General features: G+C 39.6%; 1 protein-coding gene across 1 annotated transcript in view; it reads right to left on the minus strand.

Annotated features, from left to right (window-relative positions):
• Positions 1 to 10,711: 10,711 nt before the first annotated feature.
• Positions 10,712 to 21,151, minus strand: part of LOC126293457 (60S ribosome subunit biogenesis protein NIP7 homolog) — a 28,975-nt gene continuing 18,535 nt past the window's right edge. The window contains exon 4 of the mRNA XM_049986701.1: positions 10,712 to 10,907. Coding sequence (XP_049842658.1) covers positions 10,788 to 10,907 — 120 coding nt within the window. The 3' untranslated portion in view covers positions 10,712 to 10,787. The remainder of the gene's footprint in view (positions 10,908 to 21,151) is intronic.

Raw genomic sequence — 21,151 nt, forward strand, 5'->3', positions numbered from 1 at the left:
CAAAGGAAAGCTGAAGTTTCAAATTTCACTTTTAAGGAGTTTTACATGGAGTACTCTGTTTTACATGGAGTACTCTGCAGCATTGGCCCTTTACTTAGCTTGTATTTAACGCAAAACTCTCAATCGGTGGAAAGTACTGTGTGACTGGAAAAAAGGGCAGGTGACTCCTGTATACAAAAAAGATAAAAGATCAGACCTGCATGGTTACAGACCCAAATCCGTAACACCAGTTTGCTGCAGAATTCTTGAACACATTCTGAAGTCTAACACAATAAATTTGCTTGAGATAGAAAAGCTACTGGATACTAATTAACACAGATTTAGAAGGCATCATTCATCTGAAACTCAGTTTGCTCCTTTCTCACATGATATCCCACAAACCATCAATGGAGGGCAACAGGCGGATTCTACATTATGTGGTCAAAAGTATCAAGACACCCCCAAAAACAAACATTTTTCATATTAGGTGCATTGTGCTGGCACCTACTGCCAGGTACTCTGTATCAGCGACCTCAGTAGTCATTAGACATTGTGAGAGAACAGAATGGGGTGTTCTGTGGAACTCACAGACTTCAAATGTGGTCAGGTTATTGGATGTCACTTGTGTCACAAGTCTATACGCGAGAATTCCACACTCCTAGGTCCACTGTTTCTTATGTTTAGGCAGAAAGTGAGAAAACTTGTATTTCATGGTAAAGCGGCTGCTCATTAGCCACACATCATGCCAGTAAATGCCAAACGACACCTCGCTTGGTGTAAGGAGCGTAAACATTGAACGACTGAACAGTGGAAAAATGTTATGTGGAGTGATGAATTATGGTACCCAATGTGGTGACCTGATGGCAGGGTGTGGGTATGGTGAATGCCTAGTTAATGTCATCTGCCAGTGTGTGTGGTGCCAACAGTACAATTCGGATGCGGCAGTTGAATGGTGTGGTCATGTTTTTCACAGAGGGGGCTTACACCCCTTGTTGTTTTGCATGGCACTATCACAGTATAGGCTAACATAGCACCTTCTTGCTTCCCACTGTTGAAGAGCAATTCGGGGATGGCGATTGCATCTTTCAACATGAACGAGCACGTGTTCATTACGCATGGCCTGTGGCAACGTGGTTACACAATAACAACAACATCCCTGTAATGGACTGGCCTTCACAGAGTCCTGACCTGAATCATATAGAACACCTTTGGGATGTTTTGGAATGCCGACTTTGTGCCATGCCTCACCAACTGACGTCTATACCTTTCCTCAGTGCAGCACACTGTGAAGAATTGGCTGGCAGTCCCCAACACTCCTTCCAGCAACTGATTGAACGTATGCCTGCAAGACTGAAAGCTTGCTGTAAGGCTAAGGATGGGCCAACACCATATTGAATTGCAGCATTAGGAATGGAGGGAGCCACGAACTTGTAAGTCATATTCAGCCTGGTGTCGGCATACTTTTGATCATGTAGTGTATATTCCTAGACTTCTGGGAAGCATTTGACATGGCACCCCACTGCAGACTGTTGACAACGGTCCAAGGATACAGATTAAGTTCCCAGATATGTGAGTGGCTCAAAGACTTTTCAAGTAATAGAGTCCAGTATGTCAACAGGAGTGCAGCAGGGAAGTGTGATAGAGCAGATCTTATTCTCTAAATGCATAAATGGTTTGATATAAGGATGAACAGCAATTTACGGATGTTTGCTGAATGGCTGTGGAAGGGATACAGGATAACTTACACAGAATTTCTAGTTGGTGTGTTGAATGGCAGCTTTCTCTAAATGTAGAAAAATGTAAGTTATTGAGGATAAGTACAGAAAACAATCGTGTAACATTTGAATACAGCATCAGCAATGTGCTGATACAGTCACATCTATTAAATACCTAGGCATAATGTTGAAAAGCAAAACGAAATGGAATGAGAATATCAGATTGGTAGTAGGAAAGGCAAATAATTGACTTTGTTTTATTGAGAGAACTTTGGGAAAGTGTAGCTCAAATATAAAGGAGACAATGTCTAGAATGCTAGTGTGACTCAAACTTGGATACTGTTCTATTTGCAAGTGAAACAGGAAAGGAAATGATTGGAAATGTTATATTGCCCTCTGCTATGCACCATATGGGGGTTTGTGGAGATGTATGTAGATGTACATGTAGTTGTAAATAAAATAGAAAGAAACTTCCACATGGGAAAAATATATCAAAAACAAAGATTCCAAGACTTACCAAGCGGGAAAGCGTCGGCAGACAGGCACATGAACAAAACACACAAACACACACACAGAATTACTAGCTTTCGCAACCGATGGTTGCTTCTTCAGGAAGGAGAGGGAAAGACGAAAGGATGTGGGTTTTAAGGGAGAGGGTAAGGAGTCATTCCAATCCCGGGAGCGGAAAGACTTCCCTTAGGGGAAAAAAGGACAGGTGTACACTCGCACACACAAACACCTGAAGAAGCAACCATCGGTTGCGAAAGCTAGTAATTCTGTGTGTGTGTTTGTGTGTTTTGTTCATGTGCCTGTCTGCCGGCGCTTTCCCGCTTGGTAAGTCTTGGAATCTTTGTACATGTAGTTGTAATTACAGAGTTGGTGTGAATAACAGTTATGGAGAAGTTGATACAAAGTTATTTTCAAATAAATGGATTGTACCAGAATGGAAACTGATTTGTGAGATTATACTAAAATATGAGATGAAGATAATAAAAGCAATGATGAAGAAATTTAATCATGCAGTGTCCAAATGGTTAAATTTAAACAGGGCTGCCCCAAGTATCCCCAAGTGAAATTCCCTGATGTTTCACTGTCTTCCAGACAACTTTCAGCACTTTTCCCTGACAAATTTTGAGATCTCAAGGGTAAGTAAAGGCGTAAATTGACAATCCATCTGTGCAGCTACTGTACAAGAAAAAATAGTGCCAATGAGGAAATTTCTAAATAGAACTTGCAAGCAGATGGTGTTTCATAATGCGAGCAAAAATCTTAAGTACTAACATCAACATCTTTTGTAATGAGCCGTTTTTAGAGGGGAGACCATCAGTGGTAATTAATACCACTGACATTATACAAAGTCAATAAAACAAAACACATTTGCTGACAAAAATACTCATTTCCTTGGAGTCACAAGACACATTTAAAATACCTTCACTGTTTTTGGAAATTACCTCAGAAAAAAATAGGTCTCTTGAAAGAAGTGTATAAGGTGGGCAAGAGTTGTGTTAATCAACAATAGAGGTGACTGCCAATAAAATGTTGGTTCTATTATGTTTATTATTGTCGGTTATTACCCACTGTGTTACATCTATTATTTTACAGGTATTATGTGATTGTTCTTTTGATAAATATTTGAGTACATAGCATACAAACCACCAGCGACTGCCACAATTTTCTTCTTCTTATTGTCCATACTTTATAATATTTAAACTACTTTCAAAATGACACAGTATACTAGAATAAATAAATGTCTCTAAATGCCACGCCTTGCAACGTACTTGTGGCGAGATAGTTGCAATTTCTGAAATCCATCGCCCGTGACCTATGGCCTGCCGAGTACCACTGCAGTCCTGGGTCCACGGATAAATCAAGAAAATCCACTGCATTACACCACACACAAACAGACGTGTCCAGTAGGCAGGTCAGTGAGATTAGATCTGATGGGCAGGACCCGAACATTAGCGGGAAACGAAGAGTTTCAGATCAGCAGGCCCGAACCATTGGAGATAACTGCAGAAATGGGCCATGGTTTTGGCCTGTCACAAAAATCCACTAGTGTGGCCAGCTATTCAGAAGTCACAGGCAACATATTGATGAAATGGGGCTGTAGCAATCAATCAATGCAATAGATAACTTATGCAAATACTCTGAGAATCAATAATAATGAGGATAATTATCAACTCAGCATAAAGACGATCACTGAGCCTGAGGCAGGCGCGTAGAAAAGATAATCACCCTCTCAAAACTACATTTTCAGCCATAGACTTTGTCAGAAAATGAGAGAGCGCGCGCGCGCGCACACACACACACACACACACACACACACACACACACACACACACACACACTCACATTCACACAATCACTCAGACACGACTTGTGCACAGGTGACCGCCATCTCCAGCCGCTGCGTGTACCATCTGTGAGAGTCAGATCCAAACAAACCACTCTTCATACCTCCCTGCCTCTCTTCTGCAGCTGCTAGGCTAGCAGCGACAAGTGCCGGCAGCACTAACTGTAAGCTGAGAGGAGTGATAGGAAGTAGAGAAACAGTAGTAATGAGGAAGTAGGGAAGCAGCACACATGCTTAACTGCACCCAACCAGTGACGATGGTAGACATCTCAGTGAACAAACCATTTCATCTACTGAGACTCAAACAAGATTTTTTCAGTGTTTTTCAAATTTCCCTGAGTTACCTGACCCATTTGAAATTCCCTGATTTCCAGAACCTGTGGCAACCCTGTTAAAATAACTGCCCCATAGGCATTATTGTTTTCAGCAAGCCAGATTATCGATCAGGACGTCTAACTTCCTTCTCACTTAAAATGGCTGCACTGACCTAGTGTTACTCTATCTACAAAAATTGCACATTGTTTTTAGAAGTAACAGGGAGGGGTTCATACATAAGAACATGAATTTTCAAATTAATTGATGTGTCTGAGACTTTCTTGTAAATAATGTGATCATTTTTCAACAGTTACATATCGATGACAGGCAATGAAAGTTCGTAACTCCGTTTTGTTAAACTTTGCATGTGTAGCAAAAACGCTTGCTTAAAAACAATATACAGTGATATACAAAGTTGATATATGTGTAACTGTATAATAGAAGCTTAGTTTCTCACAGATAGAGAAATCTATGCACTTTCAAATCTGTCTTTGATTACGGAGTTAATGGTTGCTGGAATTACGAGTTTTCACAGACACACAGAGTTACCAGGTTTTCATTTCCTACCATCGATATGCACATTTATTAAATTAAGTACAATCAGAATAATCCAAGTGTCTCCACGGATTTCGACAGACAACTGAGCCCCACAAGCAGAAACTTATTTTGTGTCTGAATACAGGATCCACAAAGGTGCTAAAAACTCGTATCCTTGGTAACAAAAGTGCTGTTGACCACTCTACAAGTCTGGATCTTGTCAGATTACAACCGACTGCAATTGATATTTCATTGTGGTGTTCAGAACTCTTCAAACTGTAACACTGTTCTTCAAAAACAATAAATGATCTGTCCCCTAGACGAACTTCCATGAAGTGTAATTGAAACGCATGTCCACTTTACTAAAATACAAATTTTTGCTTAGATCATTAACATGAAGATGACCTTCAGGGCTTTGATGGTCTCCAGATCTGGCTGTACAGAGAAAGATACAATTTCCATGTTTTTTAAGTTGGTGGTTTATCAGCTACCAAATGAAATAATTGCTTCATTAAACCTTCTGTATTCATAAATTTGTAGATGATTGGTTCCCAAAACATGTTTCAAAAAAGAATCAACAAGACTCTGCTTTCAACAAATACAAATGATAACTCCTTACAACAGTTTTTTAACCTTCTTTCATATAATTCTTCCCACCAAGTGGAAGACAAAAGAAAGAAGGACAAAGATTCTATTGGTCATGAAAGTCAAAGAACTTAGTTATCATCACAGATATTCAATGGAAATGTTTGAAATTCTTTTTTAAATAAATTGTTATTTTAATATTTACATAAATGACTTTACAAAATTACTATATTTTTAATGTTTTAATAAATTTAATTACACAAATGTTAAAATGTGTGTTCAATGAAATGATAGTTCACAAGGAACTATAAAGACTAATGATTTAATACAAAGATATTATTTAAATTTATGTTAAGAACTGATAACCGCTGGTATTGTATTAAACTCGATTACATCACAAACTGCCAAAGCAAATTTTGCTGCAGAGTGAGACACCTCACGAAACGGTGTCACCACTCCACTGGTAAAGCTGTAGATTTCGCCCACTTTAAAATCAGTGTGGGGAACGCCTTATTTGACACTTAAGACTCAAAAGGTGTATTGAATTACGAAATGTCCTCACCTGCAGGTAAGGTTGTAATGTTTGCTAGTGATGTAAGATGGGAAACTAATCTGGTTTATATATTTAGAACTCCTTACAACAGTTTTTTAACCTTCTTTCTCCTTTTGAGAGGAGTGTTGGACCAAATTTTTTGTTTCCCTCCTCAGAATGGGACAAGAGACTGTACTTAACCCCAGGGTTACAATCTGATACAAGTCCTTAGCCAGATTTCAACAACTCAGGAGCTGCAATAACAAACAATTGAAAATAAGTATTTGAGCATATTTTCCACCTGTAGATCAACTGGGAAAAATGCAGAACAACTTAGTATGTCACACTATAAATACACTATGTGATCAAAAGTATACGTACACCCCCAAAAACATATGTTTTTCATATTAGGTGCATTCTGTTGCCACCTACTGCCAGGCACTCCATATCAGTGCTCTCAGTAGTCATTAGACATTGTGTGAAAGCAGAATGTGATGCTCCGCAGAACTCACGGACTTCGAATGTGGTCTAGTGATTGGGTGTCACTTATGTCTGTACACAAGATTTTCACTCCTAAACATCACTTGGTCCACTGTTTCCAATGTGATAGTGAAGTGGAAACATGAAGGGACTTGTACAGCAGAAAAGCGTACAGGCCAACCTCATCTGTTGACTGACAGAGGCTGCTGACAATTGAAGAGGGTTGAAATGTGTAATGGGCAGACATCTATCCACACCATCACACAGTAATTCCAAATTGCATCAGGATTCATTGCAAGTACTATGACTGTTAGGCAAGAGTTGAGACAACTTAGATTTTATGGTCGAGTGGCTGCTCATAAGCGACATATCACACCTGGAAATGCCAAACAACGCCGCGCTTGGAGTAAGGAGGATAAAAATTGTACAATTGAACAGTGGAGTGCCGAATCACGGTACACAATGTGGCAATCCGATGGCAGGGTGTGGATATGGCGAATGCCCAGTGAACATCATCTGCCAGGGTGTGTAATGCCAACAGTAAAATTTGGAGGTGGTGCTGTTATGGTGTGGTCGTGGTTTTCATGGAGGGGGTTTCCACCCCTTGTTGTTTTGCGTGGCACTATCGCAGAACAGGCCTACAATGCATCTTCATGTTTCCCACTGTTGAAGAGCAATTGGGGGATGGCGACTGCATCTTTCAACATGACCGAGCACCTGTTCATAATGCATGGCCTGTGGTGAAGTGGTTACACGAGAATAATATCCCTGTAGTGGACTGGCCTGCACAGAGTACTGACCTGAATCCTACAGAAGACCTTTGGGAAGTTTTGGAACACTGACTTCGTGCCAGGCGTCACCGAATGACATCCATACCTCTCCTCAGTGCAGCACTCCGTTAAGAATGGGCTGTCATTCCCACAAAACCTCCTTGCCCCTGATTGAACATATACCTGCAAGACTGGAAGCTGTCATCAAGGCTACGGGTGGGCCAACACCATATTGAATTCCAGCATTACCGATGGATGGTACCAAGAACTTGTAAGTCATTTTCAGCCAGGTGTCTGGATACTTTTGATCACATAGTGCACACTATAAATAATCAAAGAAGCAAATGTATTGGCTTCAAGGACATCCTCTACTGCAACCGCGATCATAGGCGCAAACTACAGGCATGATCAGTCACTCAAGCAAACCCCAAAATTTGAGTGGGTATGCACAGCATACCTCCCTAAAAACAGTAGTATTATTTTTTCTTTACATGACTATTAATAATAATGTTTTCATCATACCCAGCTGGCACTATATATAAAGGTTTGTTTCTTGACCATAATTAAAATCAACTCATTCTTCGCATTGACAGGCAGCTGGCCATTGTAATACATCACTGTAAAAATGTTATCTCAAAACAAACAGCTAACTCAATTCGTAAGAATTCAAATCAACATTGACATATAAGTGAAGTGGGCATTTTCTAAAAAGTTCAAATATTAAGGAAATGCCGCTTGTTAGGGCAATAATGTAAACTGAAGGTGGCAATCTTTAATTATTATTATTGTATTAAATGACTAGAAATGGAGCCAGTTGGGTGAGATACGACGAAAACATTTATACTACAAAGTACGAATTTAATTACCGGTTTCTTTTAAGATAGCCTTTTGACACAATCACACACGTTACCTGTGAACCAACATACTTGCTGTGAAGAGTGCCCCATACATCCCAGCTAAAATTTTCAGTAAATGACAGTACTTATAGCAACTAGGCAAAGTTCTTTGTGCCTTAATAGACAGACCTGCAACAATCACAAAATGTAACAGCCAGCAAGAAATTTTTTCTTCGGAAATCATGTTGGGCATACTGTAACTGAATTTGAATTTCCAGACTTCATAAATTGAATGAACAATGAATTAGTCAGAAGTCAGAACATGTAGACCTCTAGATGTTAGACCTGTGTCTCCATGTATCATGTGTCAAAATCGTTATCCACTTTAACGATTTTGACACATGATACATGGAGACACAGGTCTAACATCTAAGCATGACTGCTGATGATGGTGATATCAAACTGACAGTGTATAGTAGTAGAAATGATCCATCTTCAGCACCTTGTGACAATGAAATCCCCATTACTGTTTCTGGTAATTCCATGAAAAATGATACCGGTACTGAAAGTGGCAGCTGCAGAAGCAGGACTTTTCAAAAACAATGCGTGAAAGCATATACATGGATCCAGTATGATGAAAAAAGATGACAGTACTGTTTTTGTGTATGTCTATACATGAAAACAAGAGATTGCTGCCAAAAACTGATACTGTGAACAAGAATTCCTATAATGTATTCATTAAGTACAGCTTTAAGAATTGGTCCGTTGCTCTAAAATGATTCAAAATCTCATGAAAAAAGTAATTTGTATGTATTTTCAGTTAGTACAAATAATTCTATGAAAAGAGGAATAAATATCTCATGTTAGTTATTCTAAAGCAAAAGAAATGTAGCCAACTACTGTTTGTTTAAGGAAAATTTTTATTTCAATACCATTCTTGGTTTGCCAGGGATTGGCCTTATGTGGTTATGTTGATGAGTCTTCTAATTTTGTCAGTCTTCTGAAATTATGTTCCGAGGACGTACCCGAACTGAAACTATGGCTTAATCACACTAGTTACAGGTGGATGTCTCATGACATAATTATTGAAATTGTAAGATTGATAAGCATGTCTCTTCAGAAAATTTTGGTTTAGCAAATAAAAGAATATGCATTTATATTGGATGAGACATCTGATGTATCAGAGAGCAGATGTCTGTTCATTTCCATACTGTTGACTAAAATGTTGCTGTTCATGAGCTGTTTTGTGGTTTTTATTAGCTCCCATTAACTGATTCAGATACCCTGTTTAAATATGTGAGGGATATATTATTAAGATATTCTATTTCTGTGAACAATTGTTGTGGGAAATGCTATGATGGCACAACAAATGTTAGTGGGTGTTTGCAAGGATTACAGTCACGGATAAAAGAAATTGAACACAGGGCTATTTACAGTCACTGCTTGGCTCATTCCCTAAATCTAGTTGTTCAAGACTCATTTAATAACATCCCAATATTAAGAGATATGCTGTCAATTCTCAAAGATTTTATTTCATTTATTTGTGGTTCATCCAAAATGTTAGGAAAATTCAGAAATCTTAAACAATTGCTTTCAATTTCTCATGATATTGAAGCATGTCAAGGTTTAAGATTGTTCTGTCCAATACATGATGCATGCATGTTGTGTATCTGTTGTGCGTAGATAATAATTATGAAGTTCTTTTGCAACTTGTTAATGACATGCAAGAAGAAAGAAATGATGCTGGGACAAAAGCTAAAAGATTTCTAAAATGTCTGCAAAAATCTGAAACACTGTTTCGCATCAAGGTGCTAATATTTTGCATTCCACAGAATATGACAACTTAATGCAGTACTTCATATAGTTTCATTGAATTTCCGCCTTGCTTGTAATTCTGTAGATGTTGCTTTGTCTTCAATAGGAGGAGCCAGAAATAGATATATTTTTATCACTTTTGGAACATGCTAAAGAAAAGTGTGATGCACTGCAAATTGAGTCTCTTCTCTGTTCCATGCCCTACAAAACTACCATTAAAATTAGGAATTGATAACAAGCATAATTCATCAGATACTCAAGGAAAGTTGCCCTTTATTATTTTTTTTTAGCATTTACATTTACTATAATTATATGGTGGTAATTGTGAGTTTTAAAGTGTAACATGATAAGCATACCCCAAGGTTTTCAAACGTCAATGCCAGTGACTATGACAACATTTCTTTAGGTATGCCAATAGTGTATTTTCTGCACACAGACGGTAAATGCTTCAAAAACTAATTTGTGTTTCAATTGTATCCCGTGATTATGTGTATCTGAGACCAAAAGTGTTTCTTTCTGTATGTTTTATCACTTTATAATAGTGCTGATATTCTTTAACATTACAACTAGTCAGATATTTTTGTACTGAAGCTGTTTTGTCAAATCCAACAAAAATAAATACTGAAATTCTGGAGGATAATTTTGAAACTAAACTGTCTTACAGGTACCACACTTTCTGTGGTTACATATGTGAAATTCACGTTGTTTCTAATTGTTTTTTGATTTCCAGGATATTTTTAAGTGGTACATTCATTGCACTGGTTAGTCTACTCTCTACAGGAAAGAAGAACAAGTAATTATTTTGTGTATTTATTTAAAAAATATATAAGTGAAATAACAGTATGTACAAACAGGTTCCACTAGATCCCATCAGATAAGTGTGTCCTCTGAACGTATGTACTCTCCGATGTCTGCCTGGTGGAAACATATAACTGCCATGGGGTCTGCATGTTTACACTCAGCAGTAGCCTTTGCCGCTGCTCCAAAACCCTGTGAACAATCAAATTTATGTTAATTTACTATCTATAGATAGTATGTAAAGCAGGAGAATAGAGGGTTATATCATAAAATTATACGTAAAATGTGCACCTCATATTCTGATGGTACAGAGTTAAAAATATAATATCTGGATGGACAAAACCATCACAGTATGTCCAAGATAAAGTGGCCACACTGTTATTTTAACGATTCCTCACCAACACAATCTTCTGATCAAAAAAATGGTTCAAATGGCTCTGAGCACTATGGGACTTAACATCTATGGTCATCAGTCTCCTAGAACTTAGAACTACTTAAACCTAACTAATCTAAGGACACCACACAACACCCAGCCATCACGAGGCAGAGAAAATCCCTGACCCCGCCAGGAATCGAACCCGGGAACCCGAGCGTGGGAAACGAGAACGCTACCGCACGACCACGAGATGCGGGTTAACTGTCACAGCTTCATTTGTCGCTTTGGAAATTCTGCGAGTGTCATTTCATAGTTCTCCAAATTACTCGAGTAATGTAAGCCTAATTCTGTGAATCAAAGAGTGTGTATAGTTGAAGCTTACCTCTGTACTGAGGACATCTGTACAAGGACTTGTGAAATTTCTCACAAACAATTCCTGAATGATCGTATTAATGTAAAAAGCAGTGTTTACAAATTAATAGCAAAATGTGAAAAATCTTGTAGACTTGGTGCTCCACAGCTTATAAGTATTTGTTAAAATACATCTTGTTTTACACTGTGAGCAGAACATATACGTGGTGTTTGTTTTAAACAGAGACAGCTAAATATCTCAAAAATGACACGTTGTATGACAAAAATGTTCTAGGTGAAAAGTTAATACTAGTAAAGGGGACATTTGTCTCTGCTACAACTTACCACCTCCTCACCACCCCTCTACATCTATATCTACACTTTGCAAACCACCATGAGATGGCATGGCAGAGGGTATGTCCCATTGTACTAGTTATTAGGGTTTCTTCCTTTTTCAATCACGTGTGGAGCATGGGAAGAATGACTGAATGCTTCTGTGCATGCAGTAATTATTCTAATCTTATCCTCACGATCCCTATTTGAGCAATACTTACAGGGTTGCAGTATATCCCTAGAGTAATCATTTAAAGCTAGTTCTTGAGGCTTTATTGATAGACTTTCTTGGAATAGTTTACATCTGTCTTCAAGAGTCTACTGTTTCAGTTGCTTCAGTATCTTTGTGACACTCTCTCACGGATTAAGCAAACCTGTGGCCATTCGTGCTGCCCTTTCCTGTATATGTTCAATATCTCCTGTCAGTCCTATCTGGTACAGGTCCCACCCATTTGAGCAATATTCTAGGATGGATCACATAAGTGATTTGTACGCAATCTCTTTTGTAGACTGAGTGCACTTCTCTGTATTCTACCAATAAACCGAAGTGTACCATCTGTTTTACCGATGACTGAACCTATGTGATCACTCCACTTCATATCCATACAAAGTGTTACACCCAGGTACTTGTAAGAGTTCTCATTCCAACAGTGATTCATTGATATTATAATCATAGATGCTGTATTTCTTTGTTTTGTGAAGTGCGAAATTTTACATTTATGAACATTAAGAGCAATCTCTGCATCATGTTGAAATCTTATCAAGATCAGACTGAATATTTATGCACTTTCTCTCAGATAGTACCTCATCATAAATAATTTCATCATCTGTAAAAAGTATGAGGTCACTGTTAATATTACCTGAAGGTCCTTAACCCTGTGGCGCATAGCGTCCACAACAGTGGACAGTTGTTAAAGGTCGCTTCTTTGACATTTTCAACCAGTCCTGCGGCTGCAAATGCATACAGTTCACTGCAGTGGGCACCCCCTACTGGTGTTGTGTCCTGCATGCATTTGCAGCCTCATGACTGATTGAAACCTCCAGAGAATTGACCATTAAAAGTTGTCCACCGTAGTGACATTCATGCACCACAGTATTAATATACAACATAAACAGCAAGTGTCCCAACATGATTCTCTGGGGCATACCTGAAGTTACTTCTACATATGTTGACGACTCTCAATCCTAGATAACATGACGTGTCCTCCCTATCAAAAAGTCCTCAATTCAATCACAAATTTCACTTGATTCTCTGTATGGTCGCATTTTTGTCAATAAGCATAGGTGCAGCACTGAGTCAAATGGTTTTCAGAAATCAAGAAACACTGCATCTGCCTGGTTACTTTAATCCAAAGCTTTCAGTATGTCGTGAGAAAAGTGCAAGTAGGGTTTCACATGATTGATGTTTTTGAAATTCACACTGATTGTCACTGAGGAGGTCATTCTGTTCAAGATTCCTCATTATGTTTTAGCTCAGAATATGTTCTAGGATACTGGACAGTAGTTTTGTGGATCCCTTCTACTAGCCTCCTTGTAGGCGGGTGTGACCTGTGTCTTTTTCCAAGAACTGGGCAGGGTTCTTCGATCGAGGGCTCTACGATAGATTATACTTAGAAGAGAGGCTAACTCAGTCACAAATTCAGTATAGAAACTGACGGGGATTCCAGCGGGTCTGGAGCCTTGTTCAATTTTACTGATTTCAGCTGTTTCTCAACACCACTGGCACTAATGCCTATTTCATTCACCTTTTCTGAAGTACAGGTATTAAATTGCGGCAATTCTCCTGGGTTTCCTTTGTAAAGGAACATTTGAAAACACAATTAAGCATTTTAGCTTTTGCTTTGCTACCTAGATTTCAGTCCCTGTCTCATTTGCTAGGGACTGGACACTAACTTTAGTGCCACTAACGGCTTTTACATACAATCAGAATTTCTTTGGATTCTGTGGAACATCATTTGACAAAATTCTGCTACCGTAGTCACTGAAGGCTTCATGCATTGCTCTCTTGACAACCAAATGCATTTCAATCAGCATCCCTCAAAATATAGCTCTCCTACATGGGTGGGATCAATATTGCATTTTCAAGTGGAAACTCCTCAATTTTATTGCATATTCAGATTCTACACCAAAATACATGTTTGGTTTATTCAAACCATTGTTTCCCACTTGTGGTACATGGTTCTTTGATCAAAAAAAATTTCATGTTTGCCTGTTTTTGCAGTTAAGAATCAATGAATTTGATTCTACATTTTATTTACGATGTTAGTGTGTTTTGTGTTCTAACAGCAGGTGGAATAACATCAGGTATATGTTATGACCCTATCTCATTCCTGTGTTTTTATCAATGTTTACTGATTCGGTGCATAACACCAAAAATTGTGCAGAGGGTTCATATTCAACATTCTTGAGCAGTGCATTTTAATTTCTCACACTCTGCACTGTTCATTAACAGGAGGGAGTATTACAATAGGAGACTTTATGCAACAGGACACAAAAAAGCTAACAGAGAAAGCACTCCAAGAAAGATCTCCTGAAATATAAAGTGTGTGAACAATTTAATACATAGGAAAAACATGTGGGTACCATTATGTGTAGTATCTCATTGCATGACACCCTTACAAGGTAAAATTAGTAACATCCGACAGCAGCAACACTGGATTATTGCGTAAGTGAATATCTTTAACAATTATTTACAATACAATAGTGCAGTCATCCAGAAAACGAAAGATGATCAATACACTGTGCTTGTCAACAGATTCTTTGTTTCTGATTTTTAATCTTCTTTGCAGTCTATTTAATTCACTGAGAACATCACATTGTGGATGATTTAGGTGTTGTAATATGCACTTCTGATTTTTTAAAAAAATTGCAGCCCATACCAAATGTTTTGAATATCTGTCCATTTCTGATATAGAATTACTTGTATATCAACAAAAAATACTCACATACCTTAATTTTTTGCCTCTATAGAAATACTGTCTTGTACTTGTGCACACATCTACATAGATACTCTGCAGTCCACCATACAATGCGTGGCAGAGGGTACCTCGTACCACAACTAGCATCTTCTCTCCCTGTTCCACTCCCAAACAGAACGAGGGAAAAATCACTGCCTATATGCCTCTGTACGAGCCATAATCTCTCTTATCTTATCTTTGAGGTCTTTCCGCGAAATGTAATTTGGCGGCAGTAAAATTGTACTGCAGTCGGCCTCAAATGCTGGTTCTCTAAATTTCCTCAGTAGCGATTCATGAAAAGAACACCTCCTTTCCGCCAGAGACTCCCACCCGAGTTCCTGAAGCATTTCCGTAACACTCGTGTGATGAACAAACCTACCAGTAACAAATATAGCAGCCTGCCTCTGAATTGCTTCTATGTCCTCCCTCAATCCGACCCGATAGGGATCCTAAACGCTCGAGCAGTACTCAAGAATAGGTCATATTAGTGTTTTATAAGTGGCCTCCTTTACAGATGAACCACATCTTCCCAAAATTCTACCAATGAACCGAAGACGACTATCCGCCTTCCCCACAAGTGCCATTATATGCTTGTCCCTCTTCATATTGCTCTGCAATGTTACGCCCAAATATTTAATCAATGTGACTGTGTCAAGTGTTACACTAATAATGGAGTATTCAAACATTACAGGATTCTTTTTGCTATTCATCTGCATTAATTTACATTTATCTATATTTAGAGTTAGCTGCCATTCTTTACACCAATCACAAATCCTGTCCAAGTCATCTTGTATCATCCTACCGTCACTCAAAGACGACACCTTCCTGTACACCTCAGCATCGTCAGCAAACAGCCGCACATTGCTATCCACCCTATCCAAAAGATCATTTATGTAGATAGAAAACAACAGTGGACCTACCACACTTCCCTGGGGCACTCCAGATGATACCCACACCTCTGATGAACACTCACCATCGAGGACAACACAGTGGAACACTTACAATAATTATTCTGACAAAAACACAATTTGGTGTTGACAGCCGTCCAGGACAACCTCAATGTTTGTAATTTAATCCTCAATTAAGCCTACGATCTTTCTTCCGTTCCTTCTAGTGATGCACTGAGATGACAAAAGCCACGGAATACGCCCTAATATCATGTCGGACGTTCTTTTGCCGGCTTAGTGCAGCAACACAATGTAGCGTGGACTCAACAGGTTGTTGGAAGTCCCCTGAAGAAATATTGAGCCATGTTGCCTCTACAGCTGCCCATAATTGTGAGTGTTGCCAGTGCAGAATTTTATGTACAAACTGAACTCTTGATTATGTCCCACAAATGTTCAACAGGATTCGTATCAGGTGAGCTTGGTAGCCAAACCAGTCCCTTGAATTGCCCAGAATGTTCTTCACACCAACTGCAAACTACTGTTGTCCAGTAATATGGTGGATTGTCATCCACAAAAATTCCCATCATTGTTTGGCGACATGAAATCCATGAATGGCTACAAATGGTCTCCAGATAGCCCAAACAACCCAGCCTGTCTCATTTGAACACAGCCCACACCATTATGGAGCCACCACCAGCTTGCACAGTGCCTTGTTGACAACTCGAGTGCATGGCTTCATGGGGTCTGCACTACACTCAAACCCTACCATCAATTCTGAAATATGATCTCATCTGACCAGGCCACAGCTTTCCAGACTCTAGGGTCAAACTCATGTGGTTTTTTGGGTTGTTTGGGGGAAGAGACCAAACAGCGAGGTCATCGGTCTCATCGGATTAGGGAATGATGGGGAAGGAAGTCGGCCGTGCCCTTTCAAAGGAACCATCCCAGCATTTGCCTGGAGCGATTTAGGGAAATCACGGAAAATCTAAAGCGGGGTGGCTGGTCGCGGGATTGAACTGTTGTCCTCCCAAAACGCAAGTGGTCAAAAGCCCACGAGAAGCATTGCAGGCGATGTTGCACTGTAGCAAAGACACTCATGTTGGTCATCCGCTGCTATAGCTCATTAACGCCAAATTTCGTCACACTGCCCAAACAGATATATTCGTCAAATGTCCCACATTGATTTCTGCTGTTATTTCATGCAGTGTTGCTTGTCTGTCGCCACTGTCAATTCCTATACAAATGCTTCTGCTCTCACTCGTTAAACTAAGACTGTCGGCCACTGTGTAGTCTGTGGTGAGAAGTAACGCCTGAAATTTGGTATTCTCAACACAATCTTGATACTGTGGTTCTTGAAACACTGAATTCCCTAACAATTTCCAAAACAGAATGTCCCATGCATGTAGCTCTAATTACTGGGTTGCCACAAATTTCCCCAAGATAAATTCCCTGATATTTCCCTTATTTCCAGACAAGTTTTAGCATTTTTCACTGACAAATTTTGAGATCTCTGGGATAAGAAAGACATAAGTGTATAACGGTACAGCCTCCCCCAGGACTCTCATGAAATGTCGATACCACCTTTTTTTATATGCATCCAGATAGTTATCAGACAATTCAGTGCTTCCTAAGGCCTTGTATGTGTGTCTCATATATAGCATTCTGTCTATCTGATAAAAAACTTGATATTCATTGCAAAAGCATGTGGAATGTTCTGGAAGGACGTGCAATGTCATAATTACTGGTGGATTGTTGTCATTGATAAAATTATGTACATATACTGAATTAAGTAACTAATCAAGAAATTGAAGCAATAAATAACTACAGACTGCAGAGATTTTAGCATGAAAAATCAATGCTTCTAATTAACAAAATGGTAACCTAAAAATCCAGTAACAGAAGACCTCACTATCTTGAGAAACAGCTTAAAAGTTATTATCATGCGATGTATTTTCATTTGTTATTTATTTTTATGTCTTCCTCTGTAATTAATATTCTTTGTAATTACATTTACAACTAACTCTCCAATTGTTTACATCTTACAGTTTACCAATTTCGAGACTTTGAGGCCTTATTTGTGCATTTTATGTATGTAATCGGATAGAGCACAAGCTCTGTACTACCATTGAGCGTTAGTAACCAAATCCAAACTGTAATTAATTACGTAACTAAAATAATACAGGAGATATTATTGTAATTAAAATTCATAATGATTTTCTTATGGAAAGCTAAAGATATTACTATAAAAGATTGTCATTCAATATTTTATTTTATACCTTATTCGGCTGTAACATTAGTTTCTTAATGTTTTGTCAATTTTAATTGTAACATTAAAACTGTACAAAATTAATAATGCTTTATTTTGGAAGCTATTGTTAAAATTCCATATAAAGTGATGCAGTGGTGCTGCGACAAGTCAGTTTTGAAGTTACTTTTGGTAGTCAAAGAGATCAGTGAAGTCAGTCTGCGTTTTGGTTGGTTGGTTGGTTGGGTTGGGGAAGGAGACCAGACAGCGTGGTCATCGGTCTCATCGGATTAGGGAAGGATGGGGAAGGAAGTCGGCCGTGTCCTTTCAGAGGAACCATCCCGGCATTTGCCTAGAGTGATTTAGGGAAATCACGGAAAACCTAAATCAGGATGGCCGGACACGGGATTGAACCGTCTTCCTTCCGAATGCGAGTCCAGTGTCTAACCACTGCGCCACCTCGCTCGGTCTGTATTTTGTTTACATGACAAGTATGCAGTTCAGATGTCAATTAACGTGAATAAATTTTGTGAGGCATGAAAATTTCGCATTCATTCATCAATGGACCACGCAGAAGAAACTGAAGTTAAGTAACATTCAGCATGAATTGTTACAAGTTGACAAAAAGGGGGGGGGAGCGGGGCTTCTGCATTTTTCCCCCATGCGAACAAAAATTTTAAGTGCTAACATCAGCATCTTCTGTAATGAAACGGTTTTAGATGGAGGAAGCAAGCCCAAAGATATATGTGTGTCATTAAGAGCACTGCTATAGTAATGAAATACATTTGGTAACAAAAATGCGCATTTGTTTGGAGTCGTAAGACAGATTTAAAATACCTTCACTGATTTCAGAAATATCCTTAGAAAAAAGTAGGGCTCTTGAAAGAAGTGTAGAAGGCACGGACGAGTTGTGTAAACCAAGAGACTATAGGTGACCACCACTAAAATATTGATCCTACTATGTTCGCTATTGTTGGTTATTACCCACTGTGCTATGTCAATAATTTTGCAGGTATTGTGTGATTTTTCTTTCGAGAAATATACGAGTACGTAGTGTAGAAACCGCCAGCAACTGCCACAATTTTCTTCTTCTTATCATCCATACTTTCTAATATATAAATTACTTTCGAAGTGCAAAAATGTACAAGAATAAATAAAATGTCTATAAAGCACCACACTGTACAATATACTTGCAGTGAGAGAGTCGCAGTTCCTGAAGTCGACAACAGTGGCCTCTGGCCTGCAGACGAGCTCCACAGCCCTGGGTCCTCAGATAAACCTGAAAATCTGCTGCTTTATGCACAGACAGACCCGATCCGTGGTCAGAGTGGTGAGAATTGATCTGACGGGCAGGGCTTGTACAACAGCGGGAAACAATGAGCTTCAGATTGGCAGGGCCGATCCTTTAAGAGATACGCACAGAAATTGCCTGCAGTTTTGGCCCGTCAACAGAAGTTCACCCGGTGGCCGGCTATTCGTGTGTCACAGGCACCATGTTGATGAAACCGTAAAGACGGTTGTCGAGCCGCAGACAGGCAGATAGAAAAGACAATCACTCTCTCACAACTGAATTTTGGGCAACAGCCTTTTGTCAGAAAATGAGAGCACGCACACAATCACTCGGACACAACTCGTGCACGATGGCTCTCGATCTTCCACCATAATTGAGTCCAGCAACATGAAGTGGCAAATATGAGGCAGCCAAGGAGGTGGAAACATGGGTTCTATTATGCCAAGACTGCTTGGTAGCTACAACAGGAAAACACAATTAATTAGTAGGAGTAAAAAATAAGAAAGTATTTATTACTTAACTTTGCTGTAGTCCATGATCAGTTGGTTGACAATTATACAGGGTGTTACAAAAAGGTACCGCCAAACTTTCAGGAAACATTCCTCACACACAAAGAAAGAATATATGCTATGTGGACATGTGTCCGGAAACGCTTACTTTCCATGTTAGAGCTCATTTTATTACTTCTCTTCAAATCACATTAATCATTGAATGGAAACACACAGCAACAGAACGTACCAGCGTGACTTCAAACACTTTGTAACAGGAAATATTCAAAATGTCCTCCATTAGCGAGGATACATGCATCCACCCTCCGTTGCATGGAATCCCTGATGCGCTGATGCAGCCCTGGAGAATGGCGTATTGTATCACAGCCGTCCACAACACGAGCACGAAGAGTCTCTACATTTGGTACCGGGGTTGCGTAGACAAGAGCTTTCAAATGCCCCCATAAATGAAATTCAAGGGTGTTGAGATCAGGAGAGCGTGGAGGCCATGGAATTCGTCCGCTTCTACCAATCCATCAGTCACCGAATATGTTGTTGAGAAGCGTACGAACACTTCGACTGAAATGTGCGGGAGCTCCATCGGGCATGAACCACATGTTGTGTCGTACTTGTAAAGACACATGTTCTAGCAGCACAGGTAGAGTATCCCGTACGAAATCACGATAACGTGCTCCATTGAGCGTAGGTGGAAGAACACGGGACCCAATCAAGACATCACCAACAATGCCTGCCCAAACGTTCACAGAAAATCTGTGTTGATGACGTGATTGCACAATTGCGTGCGGATTCTCGTCAGCCCACACATGTTGATTGTAAAATTTACAATTTGATGTCGTTGGAATGAAGCCTCATCTGTAAAGAGAACATTTGCACTGAAATGAGGATTGGCACATTATTGGATGAACCATTCGCGGAAGTGTACCCAATCAGCTGCTGATAGTGCCTGCACACGCTGTACATGGTACGGAAACAACTGGTTCTCCCATAGCACTCTCCATACAGTGACATGGTCAGAGTTACCTTGTACAGCAGCGACTTCTCTGACACTGACATTAGGGTTATCATCAACTGCACGAAGAATTGCCTCGCCCATTGCAGGTGTCCTCGTCGTTCTAGGTCTTCCCCAGTCACGAGTCATAGGCTGGAATGTTCCGTGCTTCCTTAGACGCCGATCAATTGCTTCGAACGTCTCCCTGTCGGGACACCTTCGTTCTGGAAATCTGTCTCGATACAAACGTACCGCGACACGGCTATTGCCCCGTGCTAATCTGTACATCAAATGGGCGTCTGCCAACTCCGCATTTGTAAACATTGCACTGACTGCAAAACCACGCTCGTGATGAACCCTAAACTGTTGATGCTACGTACTGTGGTGCTTGATGCTAGTACTGTCGAGCAATGAGTCGCATGTCAACACAAGCACCGAAGTCAACATTACCTTCCTTCAATTGGGCCAACTGGCGGTGAATCGAGGAAGTACAGTACAT

This window comes from Schistocerca gregaria, chromosome 10 (genome assembly GCF_023897955.1).
Source record: "Schistocerca gregaria isolate iqSchGreg1 chromosome 10, iqSchGreg1.2, whole genome shotgun sequence".
In the NCBI taxonomy this organism is placed as follows: domain Eukaryota; kingdom Metazoa; phylum Arthropoda; class Insecta; order Orthoptera; family Acrididae; genus Schistocerca; species Schistocerca gregaria.